The sequence below is a fragment of the Leucoraja erinacea genome, chromosome 6 (assembly GCF_028641065.1).
Source record: "Leucoraja erinacea ecotype New England chromosome 6, Leri_hhj_1, whole genome shotgun sequence".
In the NCBI taxonomy this organism is placed as follows: domain Eukaryota; kingdom Metazoa; phylum Chordata; class Chondrichthyes; order Rajiformes; family Rajidae; genus Leucoraja; species Leucoraja erinaceus.
The window spans coordinates 636,834-652,603 of NC_073382.1; the positions used below are offsets into that span (position 1 = coordinate 636,834).

Here is a 15,770-nt window from a genome sequence, read left to right on the forward strand (position 1 = left end):
ATGTTTGGCATAGTTTCAGCCCTATTATCATCACTAACCCTACTTTAGTTCTTCAAACAGATGCCAGTGCTCAAGGCTGGGGAGCAACTAACTCCATATCCAGCACAGGTGGTAGATGGACTAACCTAGAGTCATCATTACTACTTACACAGGGCATTAACTACCTAGAGATGTTGGGCGCCTTTTATGGTTTAAAAGCATATGTATCTAATATGCAGCACTTGCATGTTCGGTTACAAATTAATAATACTACGGTGGTGGCTTATATTAACCATATGGGCGGCATAAAATCATTATCATGCGACAAATTGGTCAACGTGATTTGGCAATGGTGTGTCGAAAGACATATTTGGCTATCAGCTACTTATCTACCAGGTAAGCTAAACACAGTAGCAAACACCAGGTCATGCAAATTCAATGATAACATCGAATGGATGTTAAACCCTAAAGTATTTGCTAAAGTTATTAAGCAATATGGAACGCCAGATATCGATTTATTTGCATCAAGACTAAATCACCAGTTACCTATGTATGTCGCTTGGGAACCAGACCCAGAGGCAGCAGCGGTAGATGCCTTCACGCTGGATTGGGGAAATTTCTTCTTCTATGCTTTCCCTCCCTTCTGCCTCAACAGTCGGGTACTTCGCAAAATACAGATGGACTCTGCTTCTGGAATTTTGATGGTGCCCGACTGGCCTACACAGCCATGGTTCCCAGTTCTGCACGACATGGTGGTTGAGTCACCAATGGTCTTTCCCAGTGATCCAGGATTATTAACTCACCCAGTATCAGGCATAAGCCACACATGCCATGAGAAAATTAAACTCCTGGGTTGCAGGTTTTGAACAGACCTTACCTGGAACTGGGATTGTCCGAACAAACCATCACCACCTTGTCGGCATCACTACGAACATCCACCAAGAGGCAGTACTTAACAAGCATAAACAAAATGGGAGAAATACTGCCTGGAAACAGGGACAACGTATGCAACAGCCACAGCCACCGACGTACTGGAGTTCCTGGCCCATCTACACCATGATGAAGGGATCAGCTACAGTGCCATCAACACAGCGCGGAGTGCGCTTTCTGCTTATCTCAAACCAGCAGGACAACAGGCGATGGGATCCCATCCACTGGTGGTAAAACTGATGAAGGGCATTTATAATATCAAGCCCCCTAAACCCAGGTATACCCATATTTGGAATATCAGTGTGGTCCTGACATACCTCAGGGAATGGCCACCAGCCAGATCCCTGGGCCTCGAGCAAGCTACATTAAAGACGCTCATGTTGATGGCACTCGTATCCGCTCAGAGGGTCCAGTTACTACACAAGTTGAGGCTGGACAACATGGTGACCACCCCAGATCAGATCACATTCATCATACAGGGTCTGGTGAAACAAAGCAGGCCAGGAACAGCTAATCCAGTAGTGGTATTCCGGGCCTACCCACCAGAGCCACGGTTGTGTGTCGTGACCCATCTACAACATTACATAGACACAACCCACAATATCAGAGGGAGTGAAAAAGCCTTATGGGTCATCCACAAGAAATCTCACGGCCGGGTAACCATGTTTGAACCATTTCAAGATGGCTCAAACAGGTACTGAAGGCTGCCGGAATAGATACTAATACATTTAAATCTCATTCCACTAGGGCAACATCTACATCAATGGCCAAGAGAATAGACGTACCGGTTGACCATATTCTGAATACAGCAGGATGGTCGAGGGAAACGACATTCAGAACTTTTTATAATAAGCCGTTGATGAAACCTGATTTATTTGCAGAAAAAATATTACAAGCCCGGGGGAGCAAATTATTTTTTGTTATTGTTAATAAATACCTTTTTGTTTCTTGAAAAAACAGATTCATTGGTTGATTACGATAACACTTCCTCCCTCAAGAACTTTGGTAGTGAGTGAAATAAAACTGTTACACGGTTTGAAATCACAGAGCTTTGAAGTCTTCACGTAGTCACTCAGTCAGAAACTTGTGCCAAGTATATTGGCAATGATATCTTATATGTGAAGGCAAGGCAGGCCTCCGAAGTAAAATAGTAAGATTAAACAAGAACTTACCAGTTTGAAGTTTGATCTGTATTTTATGAGGAGTTACGATGAGGGATTACGTGCCCTCCGCTCCCACCCTCATTATATGGATCAAACTAATAATTGATGTCTCCTTTTCTTTACTATGTTAACTTCAAATACTTGTGTCTATCTGTGATTCCACACCGCTGCTTGGAAGTATGCCGCGCCTGCGCACTGAGCGGGTTCTCCACGTAATCCCTCATCGTAACTCCTCATAAAATCCAGATCAAACTTCAAACTGGTAAGTTCTCGTTTAATCCTACTATTTTAACCCGTCGGCCTGCCCTGCCTTCACATATAAGATATCATTGGCAATATACTTGGCACAAGTTTCTGACTTACCTGAGAAACTGGATCAACAGGGGTGTGAATTTAAGTGGTTTGACATTACCTACAATTAAAAAGAAACCAAATCAATGAGAAAGATGGAAACCACAAGAAGTTCCTGCTCAAAATTAATTTCAAGGTCATTGAATTCTCCACATTAATATTTGCATCTAAAATTTAATTCAATTTGATCAAATGTAGTTAAAGTTGAATTAAATACAAAGCAGTGTGGCGGCATTGTGTAGTATGGAAGATCTCAACATGCCAAAGTGGGACATCGATGATCAGTCCAAAAGCTTCTCGGTGCAAGTGAGGGCAAGAATTGACCACTTCCTTCCTAGCCCGGGAGATTTGATGTGGAGTGACTGGACTGACGCGGTCATTACAGGTAATTGAACATTTTTAGGTTTGGTTTAGTTTAGTTTAGAGATACAGCGTGGAAATAGGCCCTTCGGCCCACCGGGTCCCGTCGACCAGCGATCCCCGCACACTTGCATGAGGGACAATCGGGCTTTGGAATTTGGGAGGAAAGCTGAGGTCACGGAGAAAACCAACGCAGGTCATGGGGAGAACGTACAAACTCCGTACAGACAGCACCCATGGTTAGGATCGAACCCGGGTCTCTGGCACTGTAAGGCAGCAACTCTACCGCTCCTTTGTAAAGGTACATTCATTTATTCTATTGCCTCTGGTCCTAGACTCTCCCGCTAGTGAAAATATCCTCTCCACATCCACCCTACCTGAGCTATTCACTATTCGATAATTTGCAATGAGGTCTCCCCTCATCAGGCAGACAGAGTGGATGTGGAGAGGATGTTTCCACTAAGCAGGTGGATAAGCAGAGGGATTAATTGCTGGCAGACAAGGGTCTGTCTTGGCATCATGTGCAGGAAGGAACTACAGAAGCTGGTTTACACTAAAGACAGACACAGAATGCTGGAGTATCTCAGAGGGACAGGCATCTCTGTTCCCATGATGTATCTCTAAACTAAACTAAACTAAACTAAACTAAACTAAACTAAACTAAACTAAACAAACAAACGATTGAAATGCATGTCATTTTATTAGTTACTAGGTCAAGTACAGACCCAACGGGGGGGGGGGGGGGGGGGGGGGGGGGGGGGGGGGCGGCATCACACTCACATTAACCACCCCCCAACACACAGGTGGGGGGGGGGGGGGGGGGGAGAAGAGGGAGGGAGAGTAGAAGGGGAGGGACAGAAGGGAGGAAACGGGACAGATTTGGGAGGGAAAGGAGAGCGGGGGTAGGGGGGGAGAGATGTGTGGGAGGGGGAGGGATGGGGAGGGAGGGGGAGAGGGGAGGGGGGGGGGAGAGGGGGGGGGGGGGGGGGGGGAAAGGGGGGGGGGGGGGGGGGGGGGGGGGTGGGGGAGGGGGGTAGAGGGGGAAGAGGGGGGAGGAAGGGGTAGGGGGAGTGGTGAAAGAGGGTCAGATTGGTAGGGGAAGGGGGCGGAGGGAGAGAGGGTGGGGTAGAGAGTGAAGGGCGGTGGGGGAGAGAGGGATGGGTGGGAGAGGGAGAGGGGTGAGGAGAGGGAAACATAGAAACATAAGATTCTATAAGATCACCCCTCAATCTTCTAAATTCTAGTGAGTACAAACCGAGTCTATCCAGTCTTTCTTCATATGAAAGTCCTGACATCCCAGGAATCAGTCTGGTGAACCTTCTCTGTACTCCCTCTATGGCAAGACTGTCTTTGGGCATTGGGCATTGTGACATCACACGATGACACGGTCACCAGGGGCTGGGGCTGGTGCAAAGGCATATTAGGTGCAGGAGTAGGCCATTCGGCCCTTTGAGCCTGCACCGCCATTCAATATGATCATGGCTGATCATCCAACTCAGTATCCTGTACCTGCCTTCTCTCCATACCCCCTGATTCCTTTAGCCACAAGGGCCACATCTAACTCCCTCTTAAATATAGCCAATGAACTGGCCTCAACTACCTTCTGCGGGAGAGAATTCCAGAGATTCACCACTCTCTGTGTGAAAAATGTTTTTCTCATCTCGCTCCTAAAAGATTTCCCCTTTATCCCTAAACTGTGACCCCTTGTCCTGGACTTCCCCAACATCGGGAACAATCTTCCTGCATCTAGCCTGTCCAACCCCTTAAGAATTTTGTATGTTTCCATAAGATCCCCCCTCAATCTTCTAAATTCTAGAGAGTATAAACCAAGTCTATCCAGTCTTTCTTCATATGAAAGTCCTGACATCCCAGGAATCAGTCTGGTGAATCTTCTCTGTGCTCCCTCTATGGCAAGAATGTCTTTCCTCAGGTTTGGAGACCAAAACTGTACACAATACACAATTACCATGAATTTTCATAGCAAGGAAGTAACTGGGACTATTGTGCTGTCCTTGTGCATAAGTAAATGAAGTGTGTCTGGAAAATCAATGCAGGTTGTTGGAGTCCAGCTAATGGGTGACGATAGTCTAAAGGAAGGTCTTTGCAAGGTGAGGCCAACACTGGTTTGGTCACTGCTCATAGAACACTCCCCCTCGCGAAGCAGCTGCATTGGCAGCAGAGAGAATTCCAAGGAACTTTCACAAAATATACGATACAATATGATCCATAGCGGCCAAAGGATCTGGGGTGACGGAGGAACTGAAAGAAATCCACATTAGGCAGGAAATGGTGTTGGATAGGCTGATGGGGCTGAAGGGTGCTAAATCCCCAGGGCCTAATGGTCTGCATCCCAGGGTACATAAGGAATCGTGGATGCATTGGTGATAATTTTCCAATGTTCTATACACTCAGGATCAGTTCCTGAGGATTGGAGGGTAGCTAATGTTATCCCACTTTTTAAGAAAGGCGGGAGAGAGTAAACAGGGAATTATAGACCAGTTAGCCTGACATCGGTGGTGGGGAAGATGCTGGAGTCAATCATAAAAGATGAAACAGCAGCACAATTGAATAGCAGTAACAGGATCAGTCCGAGTCAGCATGGATTTACGAAGGGGAAATCATGTTTGAATAATCTTCTGGAATTTTTGGCAGATGTAACTAAGAAAATGGACAAGGGAGAGCCAGTGGATGTAGTGTACCTGGACTTTCAGAAAGCATTTGATAAGGTCCCACATGTGAGATTAGTTGGCAAAATTAGGGCACATGGTATTGGGGGTAGAGTGCTGACATGGGTAGAGAAGTGGTTGGCAGACAGGAAATAAAGAGCGGGGATTAACAGGTTCCTTTCAGAATGGCAGGCAGTGACCAGTGGGGTACTGCAAGGCTCGATACTGGGACCGCAGCTATTTACAATATACATCAATGATTTGGATGAAGGGATTCAAAGTAACATTAGCAAATTTGCAGATGACACAAAGCTGGGTGGCAGTGTGAACTGTGAGGAGGATGCTACGAGAATGCAGGGTGACTTGGACAGGTTGGGGGAGTGGGCGGATTCATGGCAGATGAAGTTTAATGTGGATAAATGTGAGGTTATCCACTTTGGTAACAAAAACAGGAAGGCAGATTACTATCTAAATGGCGTCAAGTTGGGAAAAGGGGAAATACTGCGGGATCTGGGGGTCCTTGTTCATGAGTCTATGAAAGTAAGCATGCAGGTACAGCAGGCAGTGAAGAAAGCGAATGGCATGTTGGCCTTTATAACAAGAGGAATTGAATATAGGAGCAAAGATGTCCTTTGCAGATGTACAGAGCCCTAGTGAGACCATACCTAGAGTATTGTGTGCAGTTTGGTCCCCTAATTTGAGGAAGGACATTCTTGCTATTGAGGGAGCAGCGTAGGTTTACAAGGTTAATTCCCGGGATGGCGGGACTGTCATATGCTGAGAGAATTGTGGGGGTGGAGGTGGAGGGCAGTCAGTTTATCCCACGACAGAAAGGGGAGATTATGATACATAATATTGTGTTACGTAATATTGACTCTTAGTCATTATGATACATTCCATGTTGTTACGTTTCCCTGCAGTGTTTACACAGTGTCAAGTTTATTGCCGCACGCACAAGTACAGTGATGTACACGTGACTGGGCGGCACGGTGGCGCAGCAGTGGAGTTGCGATCCTGACTACGGATGCTGTCTGTACGGAATTTGCGTATTCTCCCTGTACCGTGTGGGTTTTCTCCAGGTGCTTTGCTTTCCCCCCACATTCCAAAGACGTATAGGTTCGGAGGCTGATTGACTTCTGTAAATTGCCCCTCATCTGAAGGATAGAACTATTCTACGGGATGATTGTTGGTTGGCATGGCATCGGTGGGCCGAAGGGCCTGTTTCCATGCTGGGCCTGTATTTCTAAACTACACTAAACCAATTTAAAAAACACTTTGATAGACACAAAATGCTGGAGTAACTCAGCGGGACAGGCAGCATGTTCCTGCCTGCTATACACCTCTGGACAAAAAAGTGCGTTTTGTTTGTTTAGTTTGGAGAAACAGGCCCTTAGGCCCACTGAGCCTGCGCCGACCAGCGATTCCTGCACATTAACACTATCTTACACACTCGAGCGACAATTTCCAATTTACAGAAGCCAATTAGCCTGTTTCCGTGCTGTTATTGTTATATGGTTATATGGTTATTAACACTATCTTACACACTCGAGCGACAATTTCCAATTTACAGAAGCCAATTAGCTTATAAGTGTGGGAGGAAACGGGAGATCCCAGAGAAAAGCCACGCAGGTCACAGGGAGAACGTACAAACTCCGTACAGACAGCACCCTTAATCAGTATTGAAACCAGGTATCTGGTGCTGCAAGTCACCAACTCCACTGCTGCTGCTGGTACACAAATAAAGGTTCATGCTAAGCTATAGAGTGATGTACATCAATCTAGATTTTTAAGGGCCTGTCCACTTGGGCGTCATTGCACGCAGATGGCGCGCAAAGATTTTGTACGTACCAAAATCCTGGGGAGCCACGTGCAACCACACATCACTGCCTACGTCACCACCCACCATGCGCGCATCGCGTGCGCGGCACAATGCGCGCGTCGTGACGCGTAAATGATGACGCGTAAATTACGCGCAAATAACTCCCAAGTGGGACAGGACTTCAACACTTTAGAGGTGGCTGCACTCTGTACTGCCGCATAAAAGGCATTGGGTTGAGGCACATTGCCAGTCTGGCTTGAGGCACTATCACAGGCACATAGATGTAAGCAATATGGGTTGGGACATTTCATCAGCTCAGAACTTGGTTTCAATATTATTTTATGCTATGCTTGTATAAAGTTGCCTGATCTTTTGATTGATTTTGAAAGATACCACGTCGGAACTGATGCTTTAGCACACCAAGTCCACGCCAAGGATCAATCACAACTTCACACTAGTTCTATGTTATCCCATTTTCACATCCACTCGCTACTCACTGGGCCAATTTGTACGAAGCAAACTTGCGAACCCGCACGATATTACAGCACAGAAACAGGCCCTCCCTCTCACCAAGTCCGTGCCCACCAGCCGTTGTCACCAGCACTATCCAACACGCGAGAGACAATTTGAAATTTTACCGAAGCCAATTAACCTACAAACCTGTACAACTTTGGGACGTAGGTGGGAACCAGAGCACGCAGAAGAAACCTACGGGGTCAAAGGGAGAAAGTGCAAACTCCACACAGGCAGTACCCAAGGTCAGGATCGAACCCAGGTCTCTGGCGCTGTGAGGCAGCAGCTCTACCCGCTGTGTCACAGTACCACGCATTGCAGGGCAATATGGCAATGTTATTCCAGCTAATGGCAAATATGATTTGTGTTATTTGCAGAAAAACAGACAGATGACGTGATGATGAAAAGCTTAATAGTGACCACAATTGTTATCATTGTGATGGTGTTGCTGCTGATTTTCCTTCGTCTAAAGTAAGTTTCTAGTTCATTGTTGCCTTTACACTCACACGGGGCTTGACTATGGAAATTACAGTTTAGTTTATTGTCACGTGTACCGAGGTACAGTGAAAAGCTTGTGTTGCGTGCCATCCAGTCTGTGGAAAGACAATGCAGGATTACAATCGAGCCATTTACAGTGAATAGACACATGGCTGCAGTATATAGGGAACATGACATTCTCTCAGGGAGATACAGCATGGAAACAAGCCCCTCGTCCCACTGAGTCCACGTCAACCATCGATCACCCGTTCATACTAGTCCCATGTTATCCTATCTAGGGCCGGGCCCAGCGGCTTACAGAAACATATGCAATTCTTAAAGAATTGGACAGGCTAGATGTAGGAAACAATGTTTGCCATGTTGGGGGAGTCCACAACCAGGGGTCACAGTTTAAGAATAAGGAGGAGGACATTTAGGACTGAGATGAGGAAAAACCTTTTTCAGCCAAATTGTGAATCTGTGGAATTCTCTGCCTCCACAGAAGGCAGTGGAGGACAATTCACTGGGTGTTTTCAAGAGGGAGTTAGATTTAGCTCTTAGGGTTAAAGGAATCAAGGGATATGGGGAAAAAGCAGGAACGGGGTACTGATTTTAGATGTTCAGCCATGATCATATTGAATGGCGGTGCTGGTTTGAAGAGCCAAATAGCCTACTCCTGCACCTATTTTTCTATGTTTTAGTGCTTCAGTCCATCTCCTGGCTCCGTAGCGGGCCACATCTTTCTTTCTTGTACATTCTCCCCGTGACCTGTGTGGGTTTCCTCCGGGTGCTCCAGTTTCCTCCCACTCTCCAAAGACGTACAGGTTTTTAGGTTGCAGGAAGTAACTGCAGATGATGGTTTAAACCGAAGATAGACACAAAATGCAGGGGTAACTCAGCAGGACAGACAGCATCTCTGGAGAGAAGGAATGGGTGATGTTTCGGGTCGGAAGAAGGGTCTCGACCCAAAACATCACCCATACCTTCTCTCCAGAGATGTTGTCTGTCTCGCTGAGTTACTCCAGCTTTTTGAGTCTAACCAGGTTTTTTGAGGTTAATTAACTCGGGTTAAAATATTTTAAATTGTGGCTAGTGCGTTTAAGATAGTGCTAATGTACGGGGTGATCGCTGGTCGGGACCAGAGCTGCAGGAACTAAGTGGTTAATTTTAGTCACCGATAGTATCTCTGGCAATGGCCCAAAGTACACAATGAAAGGTGAATAAGGATTTCAAATGGCAGCTGGCTTCACACGCTAAGAGAGAGAATTTGCAAAGGGACGGTGAGGAAATTAGACGAATTAGATTGCTCTTGCTTAGAGCAAGGGAGGAACAGACTCGTACCACGCTGTTCAGGACAAATTATAAAGATGGATGGTATACACAGGAATATGAAGCACGTTAAGAAAAAGACATTGAGTACTGGAGTAACTCAGTGGGTCAGGCAGCATCTCTGGAGAACATGACTCGAGGGTCTAAACTATAGGGAGAGGTTGAGCAGGCTAGGACTTTATTCCTTGGAGGATGAGGGAAGATCTTATAGAGGACAACATGATTACATGGGGAATAGCTTGGGTAAATGCACAGAGTCTTTTACCCAAAGTAGGGGGAATTGAGAACCAGGGGACATAGGTTGAAGGTGAGGGGCACAGATCCTGAGGGGCAATTTCTTTACACAAAGGGAGGTTGGCGTATGGAACGAGCTGCCAGAGGGGGTAGTTGAAGCAGGGACTATCATGATGTATAAGAAACATTTGGACAGGTACATGGATAGGATAGGTTTAGAGGGATATGGCCAAATAGAGATGTGTGGGTCTAGTGCAGTTGGTGCACGTTGGTTGGCGTGGGCAAGTTGGGCCAAAGTGCCTGTTCCCATGCTGTATGACTATGACTATGAATGGATGACATTTCGGGTCACGACCCTCCTTAAGACTGTTTGTGAGGGGTGGGTGGGGGGGGGGGGGGGGGGGGGGGGGGGGGGGGGGGGGGGGGGGGAAGAGAGGAGAGCATGCTAAAGCATGGCAGGTAATAGGTAGATAAAGGGGTTAAAGGGAAGATGGTTGGACATAGACAAGAGATGAAAAGATAAGGTGTGAGACAATACAATATAGACAATAGGTGCAGGAGTAGGCCATTCGGCCCTTCGAGCCTGCACCGCCATTCAATATGATCATGGCTGATCGTCCCCAATCAGTACCACGTTCCTGCCTTCTCTCCATATCCCTTAACTCCGCTATCCCTAAGATCTAACTCCCTCTTGAAAGCATCCAGAGAACCAGCCTCCACCACCCTCTGAGGCAGAGAATTCTACATACTCACAACTCTCTGTGTGAAAAAGTTTTTCCTCGTCTCCATTCTAAATGGCTTTCCACTTATTCTTAAACTGTGTGGCCCCTGGTTCTGGATTCTCCCAACATCGGGAACATGGAATGGAAGCGATGAGTTGTGAAGTTGGAGGAAGGAATGTAGGTGGGAGGTGAGGGGAAGGTAAGCATCTGGGTGGGGCTTTGAGAGGTGGGGGGGAGGGGGGAGGGAGGAGGAGAGAAAAGTGGGGTGGGATAAGAAGGATGAAGTGGTTGGGCTTGTGGTTACCTAAAATTGGAGAATTCAATGTTCATCCCAGTGGATTGTAAGCTACCCAAGTGGAATATGAGGTGCTGTTCCTCCAGTATAATGGAACACATCCCTGTTATGGATCAATCACAGTACATGAGGGCTCCAGATTCAGAGATCGTTTCTTAACATAGAAACATAGAAATTAGGTGCAGGAGTAGGCCATTCGGCCCTTCGAGCCTGCACCGCCATTCAATATGACCATGGCTGATCATCCAACTCAGTATCCCGTACCTGCCTTCTCTCCATACCCCCTGATCCCCTTAGCCACAAGGGCCACATCTAACCCTCTTAAATATAGCCAATGAACTGGCCTCAACTACCCTCTGTGGCAGAGAGTTCCAGAGATTCAACACTCTCTGTGTGAAAAAAGTTCTTCTCATCTCGGTTTTAAAGGATTTCCCCCTTATTCTTAAACTGTGACCCCTTGTCCTGGACTTCCCCAACATCGGGAGCAATCTTCCTGCATCTAGCCTGTCCAACCCTTTAAGAATTTTGTAAGTTTCTATAAGATCCCCTCTCAATTTCCTAAATTCTAGAGAGTATAAACCAAGTCTTTTCAGTCTTTCTTCATAAGACAGTCCTGACATCCCAGGAATCAGTCTGGTGAACCGTTCTCTGCACTCCCTCTATGGCAAAAATGTCCTTCCTCAGATTTGGAAACCAAAACTGTACGCAATACTCCAGGTGTGGTCTCACCAAGACCCTGTACAACTGCAGTAGAACCTCCCTGCTCCTATACTCAAATCCTTTTGCAATGAAAGCTAACATACCATTCGCTTTCTTTACTGCCTGCTGCACCTGCATGCCTACCTTCAATGACTGGTGTACCATGACACCCAGGTCTCGCTGCATCTCCCCCTTTCCCATGATCGGCCCCCATTTTTAGATAATAATTCTTCCCAGCCATTATCAAGTGACCGAATCATCCTACCACAACTAGAGAGCACCTCCCTCTACCACACGGTTGAACCTTGGACTATTTTTGATCGGACTTTACTGGCTTTACCATGCACTAAGAGTTATTCCCTTAACATGTATCTATAGACTGTAACTGGCTCGATTGTAATCAAGCATTGTCTTTCCGCTGACTGAATAGCACGCAATAAAAGCTTTGGCACCCGTGACAATAAATTAAAAACTAAACTAAATTAATATAAATTGTGTTTAAGAAGGAACTGCAGATGCTGGAAAATCGAAGGCAGACAGAAATGCTGGAAAAACTCAGTGGGTGAGGCAGCATCTTACAAAAATGCTGGAGAAACTCAGTGGGTCATGCTGCCTCACCCGCTGAGTTTCTCCAGCATTTTTGTCTAATATTAACTGTGTCTGTCCGAGCCATTTGAATCAAAGGGATGAATGGAGTGATGGAATTTTTTTTTATTAATTCATTCTATTTGGATATTTGTATTGTAGCTGCAACTTACTGGAACACCTGTGTCAACCCATCCCTGACCCTAAACAGAAATTTAGTGGTCTGTTTGAGAATTATAATGGAGAATTTCAGGTAATGAACTACAGTAGACTTTCAGAGAGACCAGAGACTGGAGATGCTGGAATCCTGAGCAAAAGACAAAGTACTGAAGGGACTCAGCGGGTCAGGAGGCATGTGGGGATGGAGTGGACAGGAGACGGGTCAGGTCTGGACATGATTGTAGTGTGGGAAGGGAGGGAGACAGCTGGAGGAGAGGTGAGGGCGAAGCAAGGACTCGGTAGGCCAAAGGGCCTGCTTCCACGCTGTATCTCTAAAGTCCTTTTATTCTGAGGCTGTACCCTCTGGTCCGAGACTTTCCCACTAGTGGAAACATCTTCTCCGTACCGCTCTTATCTAGACCTGTAGACACCCTCAAGATGGACACAGAATGCTGGAGTAACTCAGCGGGTCCGGCAGCATCTCTGGAGGAAAGGAGGAGGTGACGTTTCGACTCGGAACCCTTCTTCAGACTTCCCAAGTTCACACCCAAAACGTCACCTGTCCATTTTCTCCAGAAATGCTGCCTGAGCTGCTGAGTTACCCCAACATTTTCTGTCCATCTTTGGTGTAGACCAGCGTCTGCAATTCCTTCCTAAACATGAGTGATAGGTGGAGACGGATGGGGGGCAGCGTTGACTTCATTCCTTGCCGTCTCATTACTTTACATTTCACTCCTCCTCTCCTCTCTTTATCTGACACCCTTTTGTCTCCCTCTAGCCTTTGTCACTTACTCCACCCATCTGCTAACCAACACCCCTTCCCCTCACCTGTCGTCTCCTAGCACTTGCCAGCTTTGTCCCATGGCCCTCCACCCTAACAGCCCCCCCCCACAATACAGTCTGTCTGAAAGAGGGCCCTGACCCAAAACGTCACCTATCCATGTTCCCCAGAGATGCTGCCCAAACCGCTGAGTTTACTCCAGCACCTTGTGTCTTCATCTGGAGTTAGGTTTGCATTTTAAACCCCTGCCACTAAGGCCATGGGGATCCCCAGGAACAGGAGAATCAAGGGGGTGTTGATAAGTTTGTGTGACAGAATAGACTAGCGGGAAATGTAGCTTGGGATTGCGGAATACATTGAGGGCGGTGCGAGTTTTCATAGCTCTGAAAAAGGGCGGCAGAGTGGTGTAGCTGGTAGATCCGCTGCCTCACAGCGCCAGAGACACAGGTTCGATCCTGACCCCTGGGTGCTCTCTGAGTGGAGTTAGCAAATTTTCACTGGGTGCTCCGGTTTCCTCCCACATCCCAAAGTTGTGCGGATTTCTCTGGAAGTTGATCCAAGTGTGTAGGTAGTGGATGCAAAAGTGGGAGTGGTGATTGATGTTGGCGTGCGTAGGCCTTTTTAAATACATTTTTATTAGAGGCATCTGCATATCATAATCCAAACCAGTACAGACTTAGTTTAACGGATACATGTTAAGTATCCAGGTTTCCAGGGACCCAGTTACCAAAGTAGATGGGATCCTCCTTCATCGGTTACCTATTAACATTGCCTCTAATTATCTATTTATATTTATAGATAGAAGAAAATAAAGAAAGAAAGAAATTAGAAAAATAGGATAAACTATCAATAATACAACTTGGGAGATAGGTCCGTAGGTCTGAGAACATAGATATTCATCTAGTCCTGGGTTCAGGCTTCAGTCCGGCCTCCGTGCCGGCCCGAACTACCCCTTCAAGTAATCTATAAATGGAGACCATATTCTAATGAATAATTCTGGTTTGTCAATTAAGACATAGAAACATAGAAACATAGAAACATAGAAAATAGGTGCAGGAGTAGGCCATTCGGCCCTTCGAGCCTGCACCGCCATTCAATATGATCATGGCTGATCATCCAACTCAGTATCCCGTACCTGCCTTCTCTCCATACCCCCTGATCCCCTTAGCCACAAGGGCCACATCTAACTCCCTCTTAAATATAGCCAATGAACTGGCCTCAACTACCCTCTGTGGCAGAGAGTTCCAGAGATCACACCATATCTAATTTTTTCCAAATGTAAGGTCTCTGACATCTCCATCATCCACATCTTGATTGTGGGGGTTGTTGGGCCTTTCCAAAATTTATACATCCATTTTTTCCCAATGATTATACTGTAATCAAGGAAGGACCTGTTTCTCTGCTGTATCTCTAAACAAAACTAATCTAAACTAAACTAAACTCAATAACATGAAGATATAGAGATCAAAGATACCTGACTGGAGATTACATTTTTATTTTTAGAGATACAGCATGGCAACAGGCCCTTTGGCCCACTAGTTCTATCCTACACACTGGGAGACAATTTACCGAAGCCATTTAACCTACAAACCTGTGCGTCTTTGGAGTGCGGGGGGAAATGGGAGCACCCCAAGAAAACACACGCGGTAACAGGGAGAACGTGCAAACTTCTTACGGACAGCACCCATAGGCAGGATCGAACCGGGTCTCTGGAACTGTAAGGCAGCAGCTGAGCCACCGTGCTGCACTTGAAGCTGATTGAAAGCCGTAACAATTTGAGACTTAATGCATGACATCTATCGCTGCGCCACTGTGCCAGATGTAGGAGGAAAAAAATCTATTTCAATGTTGGTGTATTGTAAGCTATAACTGAATATTTGGTGTGTCCATCACAAACCCTTTGCCATATTAACCATGTGTAATGATGCATCCTTTTGTTTTGTACAGCAGTGGATTAACGCTAATCACCTGGAGACTGAAGACCCCAAAGAATGTGCCACAGTTATTGTTGAAGACTAGAGCCTGGAGCAGAGAAACATAGAAAACTAGACTAAGTGGGACCTGTTGGGTCAAAGCTTCACACGGGAGGGCTGGTCCCCCAACGCAATATTCCACCTCGCCACTAATTCTAATATTGCTGGTCAGTGGGGGAGGGGGGAGGGGGACTTTTTGGAACGTTAGCATGGGTGTTGCGGGCCGAAGGGACTGGTTTCCAGAGGGCTAGTATGAACATTGTGGACCGAATGGATTCTTAGGCTGCTCAGTCACTGGGGTCTAGCAGCTCAGTCACTCAGGCCTGGTGGGCTGGCAGGTCCGAAACCGCCAGAATTTTCTGCCCACACAGGTGGCAGACTCCGTGAGTGAGAAGGGGGAGAGGGTGGGGACATTTTCATATATTTTTTTACAGATCACAGCAATGAAGGAGGAAACTCCATCCTTGCGTGGATCTCTGGAGCGCTAGTATGGGTGTTGTGGGCTGAAGGGACTGGTTTCCTGAGGGCTAGTATGGACATTGCGGACTGAATGGATTCTTGGGCTTGCAGTTCAATGAAATGGCTGGTGGGCTGGCAGTTCACTTACTCTGGCATGGCTGGTGGACTGTCTGTCAGTCCAGTGACATGGCTGGTGGGCTGGCAGTTCGCTCAGTCACCCCACCTTCACCAAACCCCCACTCTGCTCCTTGCCATTCCCCTCCCCCCCACACCTTC

General features: G+C 46.7%; 1 protein-coding gene across 4 annotated transcripts in view; it reads left to right on the top strand.

Annotated features, from left to right (window-relative positions):
* LOC129697819 (interleukin-13 receptor subunit alpha-1-like) overlaps positions 1 to 15,440 on the top strand; it is a 44,286-nt gene extending 28,846 nt beyond the window's left edge. For 2 of the 4 annotated variants that reach the window (XM_055636450.1, XM_055636449.1), the window contains exons 6-9: positions 2,667 to 2,808; positions 8,159 to 8,252; positions 12,285 to 12,375; positions 15,010 to 15,440. In XM_055636450.1, coding sequence (XP_055492425.1) covers positions 2,667 to 2,808; positions 8,159 to 8,252; positions 12,285 to 12,375; positions 15,010 to 15,081 — 399 coding nt within the window. In that variant the 3' untranslated portion in view covers positions 15,082 to 15,440. The remainder of the gene's footprint in view (positions 1 to 2,666; positions 2,809 to 8,158; positions 8,253 to 12,284; positions 12,376 to 15,009) is intronic. The other 2 variants (XM_055636451.1, XM_055636453.1) reach the window with 2 other exon arrangements.
* The last annotated feature ends 330 nt before the right edge of the window (positions 15,441 to 15,770 follow it).